The sequence below is a fragment of the Calidris pugnax genome, unplaced genomic scaffold (genome assembly GCF_001431845.1).
Source record: "Calidris pugnax isolate Ruff unplaced genomic scaffold, ASM143184v1 scaffold32, whole genome shotgun sequence".
In the NCBI taxonomy this organism is placed as follows: domain Eukaryota; kingdom Metazoa; phylum Chordata; class Aves; order Charadriiformes; family Scolopacidae; genus Calidris; species Calidris pugnax.
In genome coordinates this window covers 2,070,506-2,093,526 of record NW_015090783.1, presented here as the reverse complement: position 1 = coordinate 2,093,526, position 23,021 = coordinate 2,070,506, and the positions used below count along the sequence as shown (strand labels likewise).

General features: G+C 50.5%; 2 protein-coding genes and 1 long non-coding RNA gene across 8 annotated transcripts in view; 1 reads left to right on the top strand and 2 right to left on the bottom strand.

The window, feature by feature from the left end:
* PITPNM2 (phosphatidylinositol transfer protein, membrane associated 2) overlaps positions 1-20,340 on the top strand; it is a 135,301-nt gene extending 114,961 nt beyond the window's left edge. For 3 of the 5 annotated variants that reach the window (XM_014962028.1, XM_014962012.1, XM_014962020.1), the window contains 9 exons: positions 2,930-3,094; positions 5,272-5,475; positions 7,479-7,627; positions 10,405-10,521; positions 11,262-11,378; positions 11,765-11,913; positions 12,591-12,740; positions 12,831-13,014; positions 14,292-14,518. In XM_014962028.1, coding sequence (XP_014817514.1) covers positions 2,930-3,094; positions 5,272-5,475; positions 7,479-7,627; positions 10,405-10,521; positions 11,262-11,378; positions 11,765-11,913; positions 12,591-12,740; positions 12,831-13,014; positions 14,292-14,480 — 1,424 coding nt within the window. In that variant the 3' untranslated portion in view covers positions 14,481-14,518. Of the gene's footprint in view, positions 1-2,929; positions 3,095-5,271; positions 5,476-7,478; positions 7,628-10,404; positions 10,522-11,261; positions 11,379-11,764; positions 11,914-12,590; positions 12,741-12,830; positions 13,015-14,291; positions 14,519-15,769 lie in introns of those variants that run through there. The other 2 variants (XM_014962044.1, XM_014962037.1) reach the window with 2 other exon arrangements.
* Position 20,341: 1 nt separating this feature from the next.
* On the bottom strand, positions 20,342-21,450 carry LOC106900105. Its single transcript, XR_001414110.1, has 2 exons — positions 21,279-21,450; positions 20,342-20,658 (listed from the first exon to the last, which is right to left on the bottom strand). It is a non-coding gene; the product is annotated as an uncharacterized LOC106900105 (long non-coding RNA).
* A 612-nt stretch (positions 21,451-22,062) lies between these two features.
* ARL6IP4 (ADP ribosylation factor like GTPase 6 interacting protein 4) overlaps positions 22,063-23,021 on the bottom strand; it is a 7,664-nt gene continuing 6,705 nt past the window's right edge. For both annotated transcript variants that reach the window (XM_014962085.1, XM_014962077.1), the window contains exon 6: positions 22,063-22,502. In XM_014962085.1, coding sequence (XP_014817571.1) covers positions 22,446-22,502 — 57 coding nt within the window. In that variant the 3' untranslated portion in view covers positions 22,063-22,445. The remainder of the gene's footprint in view (positions 22,503-23,021) is intronic.

Here is a 23,021-nt window from a genome sequence, read left to right as displayed (position 1 = left end):
GAAGACGTGGCCCTTTAGGAGCCGGGGTGGTTGCAGTGCTGGGGTCAGTCTGTGCTGGTGTGGCAGCACCTGTGACATCTCAGCCCCGTCCCCGCACTCCCCAAGAAAGCTCCCTTGGTTTCAAAATTGCAAGAGTGGTGCTACACAAGGGATTTGGTGCAAAGAATACTCAGAGTTAAGGAAATATGTTATTAGGTTGGTTTTTTTTTCTGTGGGTCAAGTCCCAGGGTTTCATGTGGAAGTCGCTGTCACTGCAGCTTTGGACTCGAGCTTGGCTGAAGGGGCAGTAATGCATAAAACAGGTTTTCTGTCTCTGCTTCCTGCCCTGCCTTTTCCTGGCCCTTGTTTTTTCTTAGAAACTGTCACTTTTCAGGGCGTGTAGCTTGGAAAAAGGGTGGAACATGAGAGCGACCCGAGTGGGCTGGAGTGTGGGAGCGAGCACTTCATCCCCTGCAGAGCAGACTCCTGCCACCAATGCAGGCAATAGTTCAGTGGCACTAAAACAGTTTAGGCTTTTATAGGGCTGAAAATTACTCCGTTGGTGACACTAGCTGGGATGGTGTTGGAAGAGCTATTGAGGTTGGGGTTTTTTTGCTTCAGGCTCATTGTATTAAAAAATCCCCAGTCAGGCCCAGGAAAGCGAGACTGACTAAAAAGAGCAAGCCCAAAATACCACTGTTTCTTCCTTTATTCTCTTTCCACATTCTGGGTTCTTGAAGAGGAGATCAAATTCAGGCAGAGCTCAGTGATGACACGCTAATGGAGCTGGAGCCATGATCTACCCAGGCAGCACCACATTTGGCCCAGCCTTTTCTCTTGTGTAGCATTGCTGTAACACTCATTAGTGTGCCTTCCAGCTGCTTCCTAATTCCAACCACAGATGTTTTATATTTAAGGGAGAGGAAGAAGTTCAGGCTTCGCTGGTAGGTGTTAGTTAAACCTGAACCTGGCATTTTTCCTAGTGCAGACAAAGCCAAACCTCTCATTGCATCTGACCAAGTTCAGGGAAAGCTGATGGTCAATATCTGTGTTACAGCTCTTTTGTCTGTATAAACAAGGGAAAGGAGAGAAAGGGGTAACCAGGGAAGAGATGAGAGGGTTGTCCCAGGTCATACAGCAATGGGAATGAGACCCTTTACCCTTGAGACCTTTGTGGGGCTGAACGCAGCTCCTGGCTCATATTCTCTGAGTATGGCCTCTGCTTGAATGGTCTCACATCTTGCTTGTGCTGATGTTTTCTGTGGTAGGAAAGCCATGCTGGCTTGGTGGGGCTGGCTGGATTGCAGATACTGGTAGCAATCTTGACAGCCAGCAGCTCAAGGCAAGGGGAAAAGAGGAGGAAAGTGCTGAGAAAGTGATGCTAGTAATGGCCTTTCAGGCACAACGTGGGCAGTGTGTGCAGCTCATCATCAGGTCAGGCTCCTGCTAGGGCTCAGATCTTGCCATCCACGAAGCTTTTACACAGAGCAGCTTGTGGCCTGATTTTCCCTGCAGAGAACAGAACTCTTTTACCGACTCTCAGCTACACATTTTCTGCTTCATACGTTCCCTTTCCCTGTTCTGCAGCAGGATTTGTGTGGGCACAGACACTGCTGCTGTGAACTGAGAGATCGGAGGAAGCAAATCAGTAGCCGCAAGCGAAAAAGATCGATATTAAAATAAACCAGTTGCCAAAACAACTCCCTGTGTCAACCACATACTGGGATGAAATCCAAGGATATCTAAACTGGCTGAAATAGGCAGAGGATGTTGGTGTGTGGGAGTAATGTACCTGCATTTCCCGTGGCATCTGCTGCCTGCTGGGCACGCACCCGTGCCCTGTCTGATCCCTGGGAATAAGGTTCAGGTGCTGCTCCTCAGGTACAGCAGAGGTGGGCAATGTTAAAACAATATTAAGTAGCTTTGCTTTTGCATGTCAGTGTCATACCAGTGCTGCCTGCTGTGAAGTACTTGGTACTGGCATTACAAACCCTCTGCAGTGCAGGATCTTGGGGTATCGCTCAATTCGGCTTCGTAGCATCCACAGAGGGGAGAAAACTGAAATGCAGAGATTTATCTTGACTTTCAGCATCTCTCGGTTTGCCAGTCAAGAACACATTAGGTCCATTTCCTTCCAATACATGTGAAAGGTCCATGTGAGCATGACTTTAAATCCTCCTTTTCTGTATTTATGTACTAAAGGGTTAGGCCACACTTGGTAAACCTCAGGTTGGGATCTAAAAATCCAGACTTGCACCTTGTACAAAAGAAGCTCTGTTTTCACAGAGACTGAGCGCTTCCTGATCCGCCAACACCGATTGGAGATGTAAGTGCTCAGCACCAGACTCCTTTCTTTCAATAGCCCTTACTTTAGTTTAACGAGTGTTGGCTGTATCCATTAGCAATAAAATACAAGTTCAAATTTAGTCCCTGCCAGGCATGAAAATGTTTTCTTTTTTTTTTTTTTCCTTCTTTTTGGCATTAACGCTTGGAGATATTAATTTAAGTCTAAATGTTTCAAGAAAACAAATATCCCCTTTCTAAGGTTGTTTGTTGTTCTCCTTACCTTGGTTATTTTTGTCTCGATGTGAATATATAAAGTTGCGTATATTCACATCTGTATGTATGACACATGCTTCTGTTATTGCTGCTTGAATAAGTCTGCCTGGATTTTTCTTTGGGGTTTTGGATTTGGTTTTTGAGCTACTTATTTTGCTTCTCTCAATCAAAGACTGCTCCTCCAGCCACATGTCTCTTTGCCTGCTGTGGTGTTTGCTTTCTTCTCAAACCAGAGCTCTGATGAAATGTTTTGGTTTTTTTTTTCATTCCAATCAGTTGAAAGGTTTTTGCATCTACCAGCCTTGTTTGCCTCCTTCCTCCCCTCGAGTTCATCTTGCCCAGCCTCTGTCTGTTGGTCTAATATTTTGATTTCCCTGTTTCAACTTTGTAGCAGATGTTGTTCAGTCTCATGGTGCCGTCTTCATGGAAAACGCGTCCCTGTCCACCCCCATTTCAGCCCCTCAGTTCAGGGGCTTCCGGAGGGCCAGTGAGATCAGCATTGCCAGCCAGGTCTCGGGAATGGCAGACAGTTACACTGCTTCCAACATAGCCAACAGTAAGTGTTTCGCCCCCGCCGAGACCCCCCCTGCTCGCTGCCGCACCGCTCTCTCAGCGCCACGCACCGGGCCAGCACCACGCAGCTTCCGTCTGTCTGTCTGTCCGTCCCTCTGTCTGGGGTTATGCTTTCCGTTTTTAACCAGAAAGTTGGAAAGATTCCGCCTCTTCACCCGGTTTTGTAGTCAGCGCCAACGTGTTATCGTATCCCCTGGAGAAACAGATGATATATTTGATGATAATACAGAGGCCACCGCTGTGTTATGCCTGTTGGACCGTGCTAGTGATAAATTATTTTAAAAAATATAATAATAATTGATAACTGAGCACCATTTGGCCACTGTGCGTGCTGAGGGTTAATCCAAAGGAATGTTTCTGCGCTGCCGTTGATAAGTCGTGCAGCACTGGTAGGGATCAGCAGTGCCAGATTGATAATGCAGGACGTGGCGTGTGGCTTGATGCAGATCGCTTAGATGTCGTCCACAAAAACGGGGATGAGTAAGCCCCTCCGTAATGCTGAAAGGGAAGAACAGGTTTGGATTATTTATTACTTTGCATCAGAAATTCAGCTCTTTTGTAGCCCGCAGGGCAGCTCAGAGACTCAGCCAGTTACAGCCCCTATCCCAGAGTCAAACGAGGAATGAAAGGGATTTTTTTATTTGTTATTTTTCCCAAAACCTCTATAACTTCCCAGCTAAAACAGTGGAGAAAAAAATCCTTTGTTAACGGTTCAGCCCCTTCTTCATTTCAGCCAGAGTGTGAGATTAACAGTCCATATTCTCAGGGACCTTTGATAACTCAGACAGGAAAAGGATGAAAACCAAACAACTTTAAAAAAATATACAGTAATTAAATAAAACAAAACAAAACAAAACAAAAAACACACACCACACCAAAAGAAAAATCCTTTGTTAACGGTTCAGCCCCTTCTTCATTTCAGCCAGAGCGTGAGATTAACAGTCCATGTTCTCAGGGACCTTTGATAACTCAGACAGGAAAAGGCTGAAAACCAAACAACTTTAAAAAAATATACAGTAATTAAATAAAAAAAAACCAAAACAAAAAACACACACCACACCAAAAAAACCTTCAGCCCAAACTCTTGTTCCAGAAGGTGACAAAAATTTAGAAATACTCCATTTCTGGCACATTAGACCATGTAGGGCTATGGACAACTCGCTCCATAATCAATTGCTGAGGTTAATAATGCTCCCCCAGTTGCTGAAGGTCTATGGGCACTGGTCAGGGGCTGCTGTAACTCCTTCCCCTGTTTGAGGCAACGCTCAGCAGCAGGAATAAACTACCTGCACCCTGGCAAATGAGATTTTCCTTTCCCAAATTGCATTCGAGAGAGAGCGACACCGCACTCCCCTGTGCGTTCTTGTATCTGTCCTGGTAAGACATCTTGCCAACCGCTTGCTAAATATTAATGTGCTTGGGAAGCAGGCTCCTGGGGGAGAAGGTGTTTGTGTTGTGCTGGTTTCACGCCCACGGAGAGCTGCCGAGCTCGGCCGGCCGGGACGGGAAGCGGGGGGCGGTGGTTGTTGGTTCTGAAGTGTTTACGGCGGGGTGATGCCTGAGGGCCCACACGGTGTGACGATGGAGGGATGGGATGGAGGGACGCTGCCTCTGCGAGCTGACGGCAGGATCAGGCCCACGCAACGCTTGCCTCTCTTTGCTTTCCCCGTGCTCCCCCCCCGATTATTTAGCTTCTGGTTTGTGTAATTTATTCCTCCGTGCACTTCGCAGCCGGCGAAACCTGTTTCTGAGATGGGAGAGGAAGAGTCCGGCCCTGGCAGGGGCTGTGCACGTACCGTCACCCCACGTGCAGCCCATCCCAAGGGCTGTCACAGCCCTTTCCTTCGCCCCCCGAGTGCCAACGTGTCCTCTGAGCCCTGGCTCTGGCTTTGCAGCTCTTGTGCTCGACCTTATTAGCGTGGTGTTAATGTGAAGCTGTGGCACTGAGGGTTGGATGCCGTCCGTGCTCATCCCGCGGGGAGAGCCGGAGGAGCTCTAGAGGGACACTGCAAATCCATGGCTCCCTCCCGGGAGCTTCCCTTTCACAGAGAATTTCTGGAAGATGAAACTGGTGTTGCCTGTGGCATGTGTGTGCCATAAGAAGTAGTGTGATTTCTGCTTTTTTTTTTTTATTATTTATTATTTTATTTTTCCTTTTAGAAACCAAACACCAAGTTAATCATTGTAGAGGGTTTAGCCTTCTGTCCCAACTTGCCCTCCCTCACAAGTCCCCTACTCAAACCTCGTCCAAGAGACGTAGACAGCATAAACATGAAATCCCTTCAAAGGGAAGAAAATTCAAAGGGCCATGGAGTCAGGCTGCACACTCTGCTCTTCGGATACCCGACCTGGACATCAAGACAGGTATTCTGGAGAGATCCGCTCCAGTCGACCTCCTCTCTCATTCAATAGTCACAGAACTTCACAACAAATCTATGCACTTTCACTGAGGCACTTGCAATTTCTGATTGCATTTTAACAAGTATTTCTGTCACTTTGCTCTAAAGATCGATCATAACACGGCTAACAACTTGGCGAGAGCAGGAGTTCTTCTGGGCAGAGCTGTGGGGACAATGCTTCTGCCTCCACCACTGTCTTTTGAGCATGGAAGAGCAAATCCTGTCTGCTTCCTACAAAGAATCTGAAATTACCCAAGCTGGGGACTTGCATGAGAAATGAAAAGTTGGGACATGACCAGGAGCTGCCAATTTGGAAGACAGGGAGACAGAAATAGCTGCGAGGAGGTGCCTGTGTGCTCTGGAAATGCCACGTTGATCCATCAGTGCCCTTCTCCTCCTTCCCATGGCTCTTCAGAAAACCAAGGGCCATTAGGATGATGGTGGCCTGGGCACTCAGCACAGCCAGGGCTGGACATAGGGATGTGCTGATGTGATGATGACCTCTGCACAAGCTTTGTGCAGGTCTCTGGAAGGAGCTGGTGGGTCTATTTTTTCAGTTCAGCATCTGTGCTCGTCACCAGCTAGATTTCCCTTAACAAGAGGGGTTTGTTGGATCGTACCTGATACCTGGCAGTTTTCCTGGAAATCCGGGATGATGGTGGCCTGGGCACTCAGCACAGCCAGGGCTGGACATAGGGATGTGCTGATGTGATGATGACCTCTGCACAAGCTTTGTGCAGGTCTCTGGAAGGAGCTGGTGGGTCTATTTTTTCAGTTCAGCATCTGTGCTCGTCACCAGCTAGATTTCCCTTAACAAGAGGGGTTTGTTGGATCGTACCTGATACCTGGCAGTTTTCCTGGAAATCCGTAAAAAGGGAACATTGTCACAGAGAAAAAAGCAAGCTTGAGAAAGCTCTTGTCAAAGCCCCAGCTTGCAGCCTGCATGCAAACATAGCTCCTCCTGTTGCTCTCTTGATCTGATCCATCTTCTCTTTCCATGGCTGCTTTTCCAGTCTGGAGCGCGCGGGTGTTGACTTCTCGGTGCTGGGAAAGCATCCCATGCCTTTGAAGTCTGAGGCTTTGGGCTGAGATCCCTTCATTGCTAGGGAGTTGGAAAGGAGCTCAGGGTTGGGCAGAGCTCAGGGCAGCGTTGAAGTGTGGTGGGTGAATGGTGGCCATCGGTCACTTGCGTGCTAGTTGTTGACTCCCCGAGGGAGAAGATCTTCTGCATTGTCTGTAGCCTTGCTCACCCAAAATCCCAATGTGTTTTTCAGTCCCATGTGCAATGGATTCCTGGCACTCCTGGACACTTTTCTCGTTGGCCGCTGTAGAGGCTCTGCTCCTGGGGAGGCTGGGCTGGATGTCTCCATTGCCTACAACATGGTAGCCTGGAAGGGCAACCAGGACTTGTTGGGGACTGCCAGTCCTATCAGCACGTGCCACTCTGCCTTGTGGTGCCTTTTAGCATCTCAGATGGGTTCCCAGTACTCAGATCCTCTTCAGTGTGGCCAATATCTGGGTGTTAAAGAGTCTTTTATTCCTTGGTGAAAGCTAAAAGAGTTGAAAGTGGGACCATTGATGGCCTGGGCATGTACTGTGGTGGGCAGAGCACACACACCCTTCCTCCCACAGCCCCAGGGAGATGTGTTTCTGTCTTATGTTTCAGCCCATGAGCCTTGGCCCCTTCCCTGGAGTCTCGACTAACAGCCAATTCATACCTGCCCTCTAGTGCCTTCCTATTTACTTAAATAAAGGAGAGCTCAAGTGGTGGTGCCCCCGTGTGTTCCTCCCTTGGTTTGAGCAAGCACTGAGCCCTGGGTCAGTTGTTCCCTCTTAGCAGTGCAACCAGCCAGGGAGCAACCTCCCGGCGTTCCTGGAGCGAGGAGCCAGAGCCTCAAAATACCATTTGTGACGGAGACCGTGTGTGCACGTGAACCCCCTTTGTCTGAACGAGTCTTTTGCTTCTAGTTGCTGCCAAGTGGTGGGGAACCAAAAGGATTGACTACGCACTCTACTGTCCTGACGCTCTGACAGCTTTCCCTACGGTGGCTTTGCCGCACCTCTTCCATGCGAGCTACTGGGAGTCCACAGACGTTGTCTCCTTCCTGCTGAGACAGGTATGGTCATCCTCCCTCCTCCGGTCTCCCTTGGGCTGAAAAATATTTTGGGCTCTTTGCTTTTTTCCACTGCACCTTCCATAACTCTCGATGCATAGAGGTGAAAAAATACCCTTTGCCACAGCAGATCCATTTTCTTTCCCTTCTTTTTGTTCCTCACCTGTGGTGTTAGTGGAGCTGCACCCACATAAACTTCACGGATGTGTGCTGTCACACCTGGTTAGTTTTGGTCTGGGTTTTATACTCAGAGTGGGTTTCAGATGGGCTCACCAAGGAGCCATGGAGTGAGCCCAGGCCTGTTTCCTATCAGATCTGAGTGATAAAAGTTGGTGGCATTTATTTCTTGAAGTGAGCTGTTCTCTGTGCAAGTTTGGATCTTGTGTGTGAAACTTAAAGGAAACTTCTCAATGTACAAATAAAAATAGCACCAAATACAATAAAACTAAAGGAGAAGTTTTGTATGAATTTGAGAGGAGTTGATAGACAGCTCGGTTCTCCATTTTGGTTTCTATGTTATTGTGGTCTCCTCTAGGAACTCAGACCATCGTCACTGCCTTGGGATTTAGTCTTCGTTCCTCCAGTACGAAGCAGTTCTCCTGGGGCTAGGTAAACGGGGATTGCTGGTGTCTGGAGTCTGACATCTCAGATTTTAGCAACCTATGTTTGGCCTGAGATGTAAATCTACTGTTTAAAACATGTTCTTCCTAAAAATAAATATTTTTCCTTCAGTTCCTTGGGGATGAGGGGGAGTTATTTGCCTTACAGAGTATGAACCCCCCGAGGAACAGTACTTAGAGAATGGAATTGGAAGAAACAAAACTAAAAGCAACTCTGTGGATTGTGTTGCCCACTTTGGCACTCGGGTTTGCTTTGTGTTAGCTCCGCTGTTAAGCCGTCGTCACTCTCTTCCAGCCTCCTCGGCTGCAGCTCTCAATTATTTATGCCTCTGTTGGCAAACTTTCTTTCAGTGCTATCTTCCAAATAGTCTGGGAACCATAAACAACAGAGATGTCAGTGCTTGTGGCAGCTGAGCGGTAGTGATAATCCAGTGAGACCCTTTCTTCTCAGGCTGTATCTCGCCCAGCAAGACACCTCAGTGCTTGCACACACCTTGTTGGATCAGCTGCTGTGAAACCCCAGCCCTGCATTGAACTCAGCCTAATGGGGCTGAAGAGAGAGGCCCCTAATTGTGCATGAGTAGGAACAGTCACGACAGTCTCCTACAAAAAATGCTCTACTCAAGAAATAGCCAATTACTCGGGATTCAGCCCAAACCTGGGTCTGTAGCACAGTGTGGGGCTTCATATCTTGCAACTCAAGGTACCTCTCCATCCATTCAAAGCCTGGGTAGTCTGGGTCCCCTCTCCCCTGATGCCCTTCTCTACTTGCTTGTCTCTGTCTTGAGACCAGGATTTTTCTCGTTCCTTGTCTTCTTGCTGTCCTTCCAGAGCACCACGCCACTTCTTCCCCTAATAAGGATTTGTTTCTGATCGCCTTTGAAAGTCATCTCTGGACAAAATGTAAAAGTAAGCTGTTGAATAGTTTTAGCCTCCAAAGGCTTGTTAAAACAAGCCCAAATAGGACTCAAAATAGATTCCTGATTTAAATAATTTTCAGTAAAACTTGTTATTTTGTTTACCCTGGATTTCCATAAACTCCCTCGCCAGCAAGCTCATCCTCCCTGGAGTCCTTTTTCCATTTTCCTGGAAGAAAAACAGCTTCAGCTCTGCAAAGCGAGCTGGCATGCATCAGACCACTACAGCCTGGGTCAGCTGGAGAGCTGGGGACCACACATAATACGTTCAAGACCTTGTAAAAGAGCCTACATTTAAGAGGAGAGGGAGGGTCACTGGGGACTACTGTCAATTTCAGAGTTCTCCATGCAGGGTCACCCCGCAGTCTTACAGCAGTCTTTGACATGTCCCCTCACCTTTGGGCTCTGTGGTGTTCTTCCTCCCTTTCTCTTCTAGAGATTAAGAGCAGTCTAGGTAGGATCTAATCCTGCTTCTGCATCGCTGCCTGCACCCTGGTGACAGGCAGGAGTTGCCTCCAAAGGCTGGCTGGTGGGCATCACCTTTCTCCCTCTTTGATCCTTGCTGTGGTGCAGTGACATCCCACCAGCACAAAGTCCTTGAGCTCAGTCAACTTCGGAGACAAAGTCAGGATGGACAGACATGCTGGGTTCTGCCTCGTGTGTGGCTGAACCAGACCCCCGTGTGCCTCTGCTGGGGTCATATCAAAGGTTTTGTCTCCTCTCAAAATGAGAGGACAGGAAGGCAGGAGCAGTCCAAAATGTGTTTAAACAGAAATAAGAAATGAGCTGAAGGAACAGCACCTATCAGCATGAGTCAGAGAAGCCTCAGCTGGATCTGGTACAGGAACAGCAGAAGATGTGCTTTTGAAGGAGAGGGGTCTCCCACAGACCGTGGGAAGAGACTAATGAACGCTTTGAAGAGGGGCAGATATCGAAGTGCAGAGCTCGTCCTGCTGCGTTTGAGTCAGTTTTGTGTCTCCTGACATTCCAGCCAGGGCTAAGTCAGCGCTGGCCAGAGGCTTTGCTGGTTCAGAAGAGACCACTTGTCCCTGCAATTAAGGGAGCATCCAGTAAAACCTGTAAACTTACAAGCCAAATGCCCAGCAGGAAAACTCTGAGCCGGTTCTGTCCAGACATTGCTCTTACTCAGCGCTGGCTTGGGAGATGCAGAACAGGGTGGACGGGAAGAGGGGGGTCAGTGTGCCAAGTGGCTGATGTGTTGGTGGGATCTGTCCTCCCGCAGGTGATGAGGCACGAAAACTCCAGCGTTCTGGAGCTGGATGGGAAGGAGGTGTCTGTTTTCACCCCCTCCAAGCCCCGTGAGAAGTGGCTCCGCAAGAGGACACACGTGAAGCTCCGGGTAAGGGTGTTTTGGGGCTGTGGCGGGTGGGTGGGATGGGTGGGACCCCCCCTCATGTAGAGGGGTTTCAATTTGGGCTGCAAGAACAGCACTGAAGGCAGCCAACCAGTGTCTGTCCACAGCAGAGACAGAGGATCCCATTGCACTGCTGGTGTATGTTAGTGATTATATCCTCCCCGTGTGGTTGTGAAAGAGTAACTCAGAAAGGTACCAGCAAGATCTGCTCTTGGCCTTGACTCTATGTAAAATACAGAAAGCATTGGATGTGGTTCAGGGAAAGGGATGGAATGTCTTTCAAAGTCCAATAATCCAAGTTCTCTGCTTGGTAAATGCCCTTCGCTCCCAGTAAATGTCTCCAATTCCCCAAAGAGGGCAATTCTCTGCTGGAGCTGAAACAATGTCAGCACATTTCTCTGGCAGCTGTTTGTATTGCCTCTTAAATCCAAAGTGTAAGAGTTAATAGACAGTATCAGAATTGCGCGTACAAACTGCCATTGGAATTGGCTTTTCAGCCATGTACACTCAAATCTGCCCCGTCAGTGTGAGGCACAGAGTCTCACCTCTGCCACAGCTCAGATTCTTTTCTAAAGCTGAGAGCTGTAGGTGGAGCAGAGGGAGGGAATGGCACAGAGAAACCCACGCTCTGATTTGTCCCATTACATTTGGCATTTCCTCGTAAGGCTGTCCATCACTGCAAATTTTTTTTTATTTTTTTTTTTTTTCCTTCTTGACTGGTGCAGAACGTCACAGCGAACCACAGGATAAATGACACCATCGCTAATGAAGATGGGCCCCAAACCTTGACTGGAAGGTTTATGTACGGTCCATTAGATATGGTGACACTCACAGGAGAAAAGGTACTATGTCTGCTACAGGGTTTGCACACCATGTGGTGAAAAGTTGAGGGGGACAGGGCCAGAGGTGGTTCTGGTTGGTGCTCCCTTGGTCCCTGACGGGGTTTGCTACCGTTGCATCTTGGCCAGCTTCCCCTGCAGACCTGTGTGGTGCCTCCTACCAGGAACAGCATTCATCATGGAGGTCTTCACCACCGAGGCTGGGTTTCATTCCAGCATCCTGATGTTTGGGTACTTCTCAGCTCAGATCTGTGAAGTGCAGAGGGTGGAAGCAGGACCCAGCCCTGCTGCCATCCAAAAGGACTTGGATAGAAGGTCCCCCTGCTTGGCCAGTTGTATTTGTCTGTGTCTTTAATGCTGTTGTTGACCCAGCCTTGCTGTCTTCCCAGGTGGACATCCATATCATGACCCAGCCACCGTCAGGAGAGTGGGTTTACTTTGACACGGAGATCAGCAACAGCAGTGGCAGGATTTCTTATGTCATCCCAGAGAACCGGCGCCTGGGCATTGGCGTGTACCCTGTCAAGATGGTGGTCAGGTGAGGTACCTTGAGGTGCCAGGGCTTAGTTTGCAAGAGGGACAAAAGAGGAATTTGATGACTGTAGAATATGGCCCCTCCGTAGAGGGACAGCTCTGCATGTTGGGTGGGATCAGAGCCTGGTTTGCCAGCAACCAGGGACAAAGCCATTTGTACGCTACAGCTGTAGGAGAAAGATCCACATTTTATTCTGCCTGCTGCATTGTCAACACCATGGCAATTGAGCTCCCGTTGCAGGAGCAGGCCTTCTGCACCACAGACATATGGCAATCGCAGTCATCTGCAAAACTGCACATCTGAGTGTAATTTAAAGACCATAAACTTGTCCTTGAGGGACAGAACTTTGTACTGGTGATAATTCACAGCCCAGGGGCTCCATCTCAGCTCCAGTTGCTGGTGTTGAGTTCTGGAAGGGAAAGGAAGGGAACATTTTCTCAGTGGTGATCCCAGCAATGGTTTTCTGGAGGTAATTTTTTTAATCCCTGACTCCAGACTACTATTTCCATCCCCATTTTAGCATAGAGGCCCTTGTGCAATGCCCATCACTCCTGTAATTGAGGGTCTAATTGCTGTCATTGAGCCAGATCTGGGTGCTGCTTTGGGCTTGTGGTGCACTGCAGGACTTGGTGATACCTTCTGAATATCTTGATGCTTCTAAGCACCTGCATCCCTTTCAGGGGTGACCACACATACGCAGACAGCTACATCACGGTCCTGCCGAAGGGGACGGAGTTCGTGGTGTTCAGCATCGACGGCTCCTTTGCAGCCAGTGTGTCCATCATGGGCAGCGACCCCAAAGTCCGCGCCGGAGCAGTCGACGTTGTAAGGTCAGCAGCAGGGGTTTGGGGCGGTTGCTCTGTTTCACCCTCATGTCAACTCTAGGTCTGCCATCCATTGACTTGTGTCTCTCCTCCTAGGCACTGGCAAGACCTTGGCTACCTCATTATCTACGTCACAGGCCGCCCCGACATGCAGAAGCAGAGGGTGGTAGCGTGGTTAGCACAGCACAACTTCCCCCACGGGATCGTCTCCTTCTGCGATGGGCTCGTTCACGACCCGCTGCGGCACAAGGCCAACTTCCTCAAATCCCTCATCACGGACGTAAGCCTGGGGCTGCTGAAATATGATCGTGGCACGGGTTTAGATTGCTCCTCGTCCAATTGCCCCTGTCAGCACCAGTCTCTTGGCAGCGATGTGACCCGCAGTGGAAGATTAATCTGTTCATTTTATTTTCATCCTTTTATTGCTCTGCAAGAGTGTCTATGCTGTTAAATTGTGTCATCTCTGCTCTGCGCTGCTCCATTTCATCACTGGTCCTTCCAGCACCAAATGCCTGATGAAATAGAGGCAGCAGTGCCTCCATTCCCCACACGGGCACCTTTTTCACCTCTTTGGTGGCTTCCTGGCTGCCTGTGGTGTAACCACAAGTATCCAAGAGGACATGGAGCTGCTGCCGAAATGGACCAGCCTTGACGGGAGACTCCATAAAGTATTTTCCCAAATGTTTGGTCCCAGAGAGGTCTTAATGTCACTCAGCCCAGAGCCTCAGAAAAGCTCCAGATAAAACAAGGTTTTCTCTGTCTGTGAAGGAACTTCCAGGTGTCCTGAGCACTTGTGCCCTGCCTTGAATGGCAGGAAAAGCCCTTTATTAACTCTGGTTTTGGCCTGAGTCACAGAGGTAGGAGCAGCTGGCCCTTACTCACTGCCTGCTCTCCCTTGTCCTCCAGAAGAACAAGTTTGTGACCAGGGTAAGAGGTTCCCTTTCCATCTCCCTGGCTTGCCTGCAGCTCTGGGGACAAAGCTGGCCAGTCTGTGGTGGCCCCAGTGTCTGCACCTCCCCTGCCAGCCTCTGTCTCAGCCCACTAAGGAAAGGGTTGGCCAGGAGCTGCTGTCTGCTCGGAGCGGAGGCAGACGAATCCCTGAAAAAGCAGCAGTATTTTGCTGCCTGTCCCTTCTCCCTCTGCCCAGCAGAGTTAAACAGCAGAATCACATGCACCAGCACGGCCGGTGGAGGGGAACGCTCCCCGCTAACGATTACTGCACTGGGGGGTACAAACAGCTCCTCTCCCCCAGTGACAAGCTGGCGGTGAAGTGTGCGACGTCCCTGCCCCCTGCAGACCTCAAGGAAAGGCTGTGGGTCAGCAAGCGGAGATCTGCTTTCAGATTGCTGCTACTCCTCTTGTTCTGGCCTGTAAACATCCCCAGCTCTGTTAATTAGCACTTTGCACAGCGGTGCGTTATCCAGCTGGGAACTTACATAAGTTATTGGCCTGACATTCCCACAAATGCTATTTAAAATTTAAAAAAAAAAAAAGCCCTGCCTGTTGAGCACGGGGCGCCCATATGTTCTGACCGCGTGTTGCTTTCTCCCCCCACAGCTCCACATGAGGATCCATGCAGCGTATGGATCTACAAAGGACATCTCTGTCTACAGCTCCATCAGCCTCCCGCCCACGCACATCTACATCGTTGGCCGACCCACCAAGAAGCTGCAGAGCCAGTGTCAGGTAGGAGCCAGCTTGTCTGAGCCCTGGAAGTGCTGCCAAGGGCTTCCTGTGGGAGGGTGATGAGAATTTGGTCATCTTAAGACTGAATTTCACTGAATTTTTAGAGTTGGAAGGGACCATAGAGATCATCAAGTCCAACTCCCCTGCTAAAGCAGGATTGCCTAGAGCTTGTCAGAGCATGTTACTCAGGACAGCATCCAGGCGGGTCTTGAAAATCTCCAAAGGGGACTCCACAACCTCCCTGGGCAGCCTGTTCCAGGGCTCTGGCACCCTCACTGTGAAGAATTTTTTCCTCATATTTGAGTGGAACCTCTTATGTTCCAACTTGTGCCCATTGCCCCTCATCCTCTCACTGGGAACCACTGAAAAGAGTCTGGCTCCCTCCTCCTTCAACCCACCCTTGAGATACTTGTCAGCATTAATAAGGTCTCCCCTCAGCCTTCTCTTCTCCACTTCAGACTGGTGACTAAGCTAGTGTTTGCCAAAAGGACAGGGACTGCCCCACAGACCAGGACCCATCACATCTCTCAGTCTGACCGCGTGTTGCTTTCTCCCCCCACAGCTCCACATGAGGATCCATGCAGCGTATGGATCTACAAAGGACATCTCTGTCTACAGCTCCATCAGCCTCCCGCCCACGCACATCTACATCGTTGGCCGACCCACCAAGAAGCTGCAGAGCCAGTGTCAGGTAGGAGCCAGCTTGTCTGAGCCCTGGAAGTGCTGCCAAGGGCTTCCTGTGGGAGGGTGATGAGAATTTGGTCATCTTAAGACTGAATTTCACTGAATTTTTAGAGTTGGAAGGGACCATAGAGATCATCAAGTCCAACTCCCCTGCTAAAGCAGGATTGCCTAGAGCTTGTCAGAGCATGTTACTCAGGACAGCATCCAGGCGGGTCTTGAAAATCTCCAAAGGGGACTCCACAACCTCCCTGGGCAGCCTGTTCCAGGGCTCTGGCACCCTCACTGTGAAGAATTTTTTCCTCATATTTGAGTGGAACCTCTTATGTTCCAACTTGTGCCCATTGCCCCTCATCCTCTCACTGGGAACCACTGAAAAGAGTCTGGCTCCCTCCTCCTTCAACCCACCCTTGAGATACTTGTAAGCATTAATAAGGTCTCCCCTCAGCCTTCTCTTCTCCACTTCAGACTGGTGACTGAGCTAGTGTTTGCCAAGAGGACAGGGACTGTCCCACAGACCGGGACCCATCTCATTTCTCTAAGTGGTTCCATGTCTCGTATGTCACCCCAGAGAACCTGGCACAGCGAACCCGTTTGGCTGCCAGTGGCTCTCAGGGAAACGTGTCCCATCCCTCTTAACGCCTGCCCTCACCCCTCTTGTCTGGCAGTTCATCACGGAGGGGTACGCGGCCCACCTGGCCCAGCTGGAGTACAACCACCGCTCGCGCCCCGCCAAGAACACCACCCGCATGGCGCTGCGGAAGGGCAGCTTCGGGCTGCCCAGCCAGACCGAGTTCCTGCGCAAGAGGAATCACCTGCTGCGGACCATCTCCTCCCAGCCTTCGGCCACCAGCGGCGGCGCCGGCCACCGTCCCGAGCGCACCCAGAGCCAGTCCGACAGCGACAAGGAGAGGGACAGGGAACGCAGCCAAAGAAGCATGAGCATCGCCACGGGGTGCTGGGGCCGGAGCGCGGCGTCCCGGCTGGAGTCTGGGCTCTTGGGGCAGAAGTAGCCAGATCAGAGCCAGCGACTGTCGGCTGCAGCCACTGGAGGAGAAAACAAAAGGAAAAGAGGGACGAGGCCGGCGTTACGGGCTGGAAGGGTAAATATGGTGCTACTCTAATAACATCATGGTATTCTGGGAAGAGACGGGATGTTTCCCACGCAGAACGTGCAGGCCTTGCAGCGGGAGCGTCAGGTTTGTGCAGCATGAGCCCAAGGAACAGCTGGAAATCGGGGGGGGGAAAGTCTCCAGGTCAAGATCGCGCTCTCTCCTGCCTCCTTCTCTTATCCAGGTTTAGTGACTGTAAATACGTGCCTCCTCGCCTTGTTAGCCATTGCTCCGACATGCGTGACCGAGAGCTGTCCTCAGAGCCACAGGAACAGGGGATAAGGCTGGGGGAATTTGTTCTTGGTTGTCCCAGGAGTCAGACGGAGGTGCTCTGCTGGTGCCGGCACAGGGTGGGTTTGGGGGTCGATCAGCGTGCTGTTTCCCTGGCACAGACAGCCCCAAGCGAGGGATTGATGGTGGGCTGTGCCAGGCAGAGCAACCAAGAGCTTTACCTGGTCAAAGAGCTTCAAGTTCAGCCACTTTCTCAAGGAGTACGTGCAGTGGCAAAGCGTAAAGATGTCTCAATGCTGTTGGTAGAGGCAGAATGTCGGCAGATTCACGCCCAAGAAAGTGGGGTCGTTGTTGTTATTACTGTTATTTTTTAAAGAGACCTTTTAGAAGCCGATGGAATTTAACGCGTTGACCTATTAAAAGAGGAATACAAGCTATTTTGTTTGAGCTGTTACAAACCTCAGACACTTAATTTGCCGCTAAAGTCTCCAAATATTCTCACTATATATTATTTCCAAAAGTAACCACCGTATCTTTGGAAGCAGCTGAAGGCACTCAGCAGCTAGATTGCATTGCAGTTCTTCTCATCCAAATGCAGGGTCTGACTCTCTCAACACCCACCTCTGAGACGTTTTCTTCTTCCCAGGTTCTCTCCAAGTTCAGTAGCAGCTTTCATGGGAACTAGACTCGCTTCTTTTACCTGTAGTTACTGAACTGTAAAACCTCATTGTTTTTTGCACTGATGATTTTTAGAATGGAAACCTGTTACCATCTCATGTAGCTACACCTAACTGTTTGTAGTGCATGACAATGAAATATCGCTAAGCCAGGGTGTGTGTGTGTATATATATACACATATATGCATATACATATGCACACACACGTATATATATGTATATGTATATATTTAAAAAAAAAAAAATCTGTGCAGAAGTTTTTTCCAGCAGTAAGGAGACTGTAAGGAAGTGTGCCAACCATGTCAGGCAAGCTTAAGAAAAAAAGGCCATATCTTAATTTTCCTGGTGTGTTTCTCAGTGGACGTGCCTGAGCCGGTGGTTTGTGCGCTGCCGGAGCGAGCCGGGGCTGGGTGGGTGGCAGAGGGGAGCGCGGGGCGAAGCGCTGGCTGCTGACACCGAGGCGTGCGGTGCAGGAACAGGAGCACATGGCTCTGCAGCAGCGAGGGAGAACAGTGCCTAGAGCCAGGGCTTGCCAAAAAGCCCCTCAGTCCTGTCCCTCCCGGGTCGGCCCCGGCGCAGGACCCAGTTCCCTCCTTGCACACACCACCCAGGGCGGAGGGGCGTCCACCCCGGGGGCTCTGGGGGTGCCCATTTACAGGCTCCAGTTGGCCTCTTCACGTGGAGATTTTATAGTCCTACCGAGCTCCCCGACTAGGTGTAACCCTGCTTTCCCCCACCACACTTCCCTGTCTTTATATCACTTTCTACTTATGAGGACCTTATTTATAACAAAGAATTTTTTAGACTGGCTGCTTCATTTTATTAACTGTTTGAATATTGAAGTGCAGGACGGCCGCACTGAGACACACAGCACTGTGAACACTGCTCTGCTAATTGGCTCTGGGCCACGGTAGGCAAATCTTAACTCATCAGACACCCAAGGTAGATCTCACGTGTCCGTGGCGCTGGAGGGTGGGAGGGGAGGCAGAGGAGGGACAGTGCTGAGCTGCCACCGACGGCCCCCCAGCCGCTGGAGGGCTCAAACCCAACTGCCCGCCTGCCGCCCAGTGCATCTCCCACGTCCTGCAGCCTGACTGCAAAATGTTTAACCACTTCTCTTTGGTAATTCTTCGATTACAGAATGTATCTATCCGATGACTTTTGTTACCGAAAACTGACTTCCCTTTCTGCCGACTCAGCTTAGCTCTCTCTCCGAATGTACATCCAGAGCTTACTGGGTTTAAAAACCAATGTGAATTGTCCCAGCTTTTCGCTAGTCGAATGTTATATCAAAACAGATGCCATCTGAGTAGGAAGCCAAGCCACAACCCATCCTGTGAAGTCACCAAACCACGTCATGAAATAATTTCTGCAAATTTGGATATGGCCTTTGCAAAACTCCACTTTCCTCCAAGCCCACAACCAAGGCATGATCTGTACATTTTTCCAATGCTGACGAGATGTTCACATTTTCTTATGTGTAGATAGTGTAAAACAGAGGCGAATGTAAATGTTCAACATAAAAAGTGGATATATAAAATTGAAAGTTATTTATTTATGTAGAGGGGAAAAAAATGTCTGGAGGGACTGGAACCTTCAGGGTTTATTAATATTTAAAAATGTAGCTTTTTGTTTCAGGCATTATGTACAAAGCAATTATTTTATGGACCAAGTTTAATGTAACTGTCAATGAATGCAGAAGTGCAATATTATACTCACCTCTCCATCACTTCATGTTTTAATCAGCTACTAACCAGTTAGACTGACAATCACAGCACCTCCGTCCTCATCGTTTGTTGAGCTTCTTGAAACTTGCCTGGGTCCTTTCCCTGGCCCCCCTCCCCATCTGTTGCCATTGTACGGATCCAACACGGAGAAGCAATTGTAGAGCAGGACCTTTATTGCTGCAATAATACCAGATGAGGTGGGTGTAGTTACCAGGAAATATGCCAATAAGTTGTTTTTTTTTTTTTCTCCACCGATTCAGTCCATCGTAGCCTACATCAATCTATCCTCAGCCGCCCCCATCTGGCACTCATCTATCTGAAGCAAAGATCAACGTGCTACTCACTCAAAGAACAATAGCAATAGTTTAACTCTGTGTTTATAACCTGTTTGTTCCGAGCTGTTTTGGAGAGCGATGCATGTGACCCGATGCCTTTCCACGTGTACGGAAGAGGATCCGTTTGGATGCGGTGAGGGAAAGATGAATGTATAATCCATCCTTACTAAAGGGGCACTGTCAGGTTACAGACCTAATTTATCTTTATTACAAATAACTTGTTTGCTTCAAAATGATAAAAATATAAAGTTTCTTGTACTCTTCCCTATCTCTGTTGTCTGGGCAGCCATCGGTGCGACCGGCGAGTCGCGCTGCTTCTGCTGCAGCCCACGGCCCCTTCTCACGCAGTAGCACAACGCGGCCCGCGCTGCGCAGGCTGCCTCACTCTAAATTATTTTTTTTTCTTTTTAAAATTGTTTCCATGGGAATCAAACCCTGCTGTGGAGCTCAGATTTATTTTTTTTTTTATAAAAAGCAGCTTTTTGTATTACTGCGCTATCGGGCTAGACTTTCTACCTGACGCTGTCCCTTTAAAGTCTTTTAAAAACAAAGAGGAGCCCGTGCATTCCCTCCCAGTTGTTTTGTTTTTTTTTTTCCTGGGTTTAGCTAGATCACTCGGTCAGATGAGGCGAAATCCTAATACCAAAAAACGTTTACAGTGTCCGACACGCGAGCCGAGAGCAGTAATTAGCCAAAGGGTTACTAACGAACTCCCGCTCCGCCCAGCAGCCGCCGTGCTTGCTGTAGCAGCCCCTTCTTCAGGTATCGCCACCGTTTGCTGCATTTCCTCTTAGTTCTAGAAGCCTTACGGTCCCCTCCCTGTCCTCGGCACCCTCTCTCTCTCTCTCTCTGCCTGTTGATACCCTCGACTGTCAATTTTATATTCCAACGATGTTAGTTATATTATTTTATTTATAAAAAATTGCTTTAGGGGTACCAGACGTGTGTGTGTGTGGGGAACCACCGGAGGGCATGCCCGAGGGCGCCGGCAGCCCCCTGTGCGTACAGTACCGTGCCGATGACTCGCTTGTGTGTGACAAACCTTCTGTACAACTTCCTTCTCCTCCTTGCTGTTAGTGCATCGTTCCAACGCCTGGGTGTGCTTTGTGTACAGTATCATTGTGAGTTACACAGATTAAAGAAATGGGAAGGCTCTTCTCTGTCTGCTTTTTTTTTTGTTGTTGTTGTTTTGGGGAGACTCTAGAAACAAAGTCACAGACCCCAAGACGTGAGCAGGTGCCAGTTTAATGGGGTTACAGCGATGACCAGAACACGGAGACCCTCTGCACAGATCACTCCTGCGGAACCTGTTTGTCCTTTAACCCATTTGTCCTTTTATATTTTTTTTTTTTTAGCAGTCTGTAGATGTGTGGACTTTGCAGTGGGGGGAAAGGCCAGCTCTTTGCTTCACAGCAGCTGTGGGCACGGGCCCAACCACCAGAAGCCCAGAGCCCTGACACTGCCTGGGGCCTGTGCTGCAGGGAAGGGACACCAGTCACATGCAGGAACAAACAGGAAGGCAAAGCCACCCTTCTGCAGAGCACGCCTGCGGGCATCCCAGTGCCACATGCCTGGTCCGTGCTCCCCCAGCACCACCCCATGAGACAAAACTGCAAAAAGGCAGAGTACAGCCCCTGGGAACCAGTGGAGGGTGGCACTGGGAGGCACAGAGGAGATCTGCAGCCTTAGCAGAGCCACGGCTGCTCCTCTCTGAGCAGGCTGGTGACTGAGAAGGGCTGAGGAGCCTGCAGCACCAGGTAAACACGGGGCATGCAGATCCAGCAAGGAAGGGGCCAAGCAAGAGCAGACCCTGAAGGGAAGAAGTGGCCACCAGCTGCATACCCTGGCCTGGCCACAGTGTTGGCTTCTACCCACTGCAGCCCAGAGCTGAGGGGCAGCAGCACCTCTTGGTGCTCAGGGCCAGGGAGCCTCTCCCCGGGTGCTGCTGAGCTCCTCCAGCCCTGGAAGGGGCAGTGGGGTAAGCAGGGCCACGTGCATTACAGCCATGCTGGCCCCAGTCAGGGGAGGGAGGGGAGAAGCTGTTTACTGGGAGATGAACCATTAATGTCACTCTCTTTCCCAGTTGGTAACTTACAGAACAGCTGGAAACTGCCCCTGGGGAGGCATCCTGACGCGGTGCTGTGTGGTCCAGAGACAGAGGCTCACATCTGGGCTGCTGCTGACAGCAGGACAGGCTTCTGGCACAGCTGGGACTCACTGCAGCATCCCCGTCCTCACCTGGAAGGCCAGCCCGTCCCCTCGGGTGGCTTGCTGCAAAGGGAGAGACACAGGCACTCACAGGGTGAAGGAACACCAGCACCCACCCACTGGGTGCTGCTGAGCTCCTCCAGCCCTGGAAGGGGCAGTGGGGTAAGCAGGGCCACGTGCATTACAGCCATGCTGGCCCCAGTCAGGGGAGGGAGGGGAGAAGCTGTTTACTGGGAGATGAACCATTAATGTCACTCTCCTTCCCAGTTGGTAACTTACAGAACAGCTGGAAACTGCCCCTGGGGAGGCATCCTGACGCGGTGCTGTCTGTGTGGTCCACAGAGGCTCACATCTGGGCTGCTGCTGACAGCAGGACAGGCTTCTGGCACAGCTGGGACTCACTGCAGCATCCCCGTCCTCACCTGGAAGGCCAGCCCGTCCCCTCGGGTGGCTTGCTGCAAAGGGAGAGACACAGGCACTCACAGGGTGAAGGAACACCAGCACCCACCCATGGGGGCCCCTGCAGAGCTGCCAGGGCTTGGATTCCTGTGGTAGAGTTGATGGGGTCCCCAGGGAGGCAACAGAACACCTCTGGGTGCAGCAGCTCCCCCAGCTGCACCCACCCACCCACCAGCACCTCATGCTGGTGGCTGAAGGGAAGAAGTGGCCACCAGCTGCATACCCTGGCCTGGCCACAGTGTTGGCTTCTACCCACTGCAGCCCAGAGCTGAGGGGCAGCAGCACCTCTTGGTGCTCAGGGCCAGGGAGCCTCTCCCCGGGTGCTGCTGAGCTCCTCCAGCCCTGGAAGGGGCAGTGGGGTAAGCAGGGCCACGTGCATTACAGCCATGCTGGCCCCAGTCAGGGGAGGGAGGGGAGAAGCTGTTTACTGGGAGATGAACCATTAATGTCACTCTCTTTCCCAGTTGGTAACTTACAGAACAGCTGGAAACTGCCCCTGGGGAGGCATCCTGACGCGGTGCTGTGTGGTCCAGAGACAGAGGCTCACATCTGGGCTGCTGCTGACAGCAGGACAGGCTTCTGGCACAGCTGGGACTCACTGCAGCATCCCCGTCCTCACCTGGAAGGCCAGCCCGTCCCCTCGGGTGGCTTGCTGCAAAGGGAGAGACACAGGCACTCACAGGGTGAAGGAACACCAGCACCCACCCATGGGGGCCCCTGCAGAGCTGCCAGGGCTTGGATTCCTGTGGTAGAGTTGATGGGGTCCCCAGGGAGGCAACAGAACACCTCTGGGTGCAGCAGCTCCCCCAGCTGCACCCACCCACCCACCAGCACCTCATGCTGGTGGCAAGTCCCCCATTACCTTATTAATCTCCTTGTGTCTCTCTTTGCTGACGATTTCTTCTAGTACTTCTCCATCTCCCTTAATAAGCCTGGAAGACAAGCACAGGGCCATGAGCCATGAGGGCTACTCATCTGATGAGAAATCAGCATCCCCCTGCATGGGCCAGCTGTCCCAGGCTGTGGGCAGAGTCTGCTGTGAGCAGAGCTGGTCACGCTTGCGCACGGTAAGAGAAAACAATTGAAATACACGTCTCTCCTGCCACCCCCCCATCTGCAGAGGCTTCACTCAACAGCAGTGACCCCAATCCCCGCAAAACTTCATCCTTTT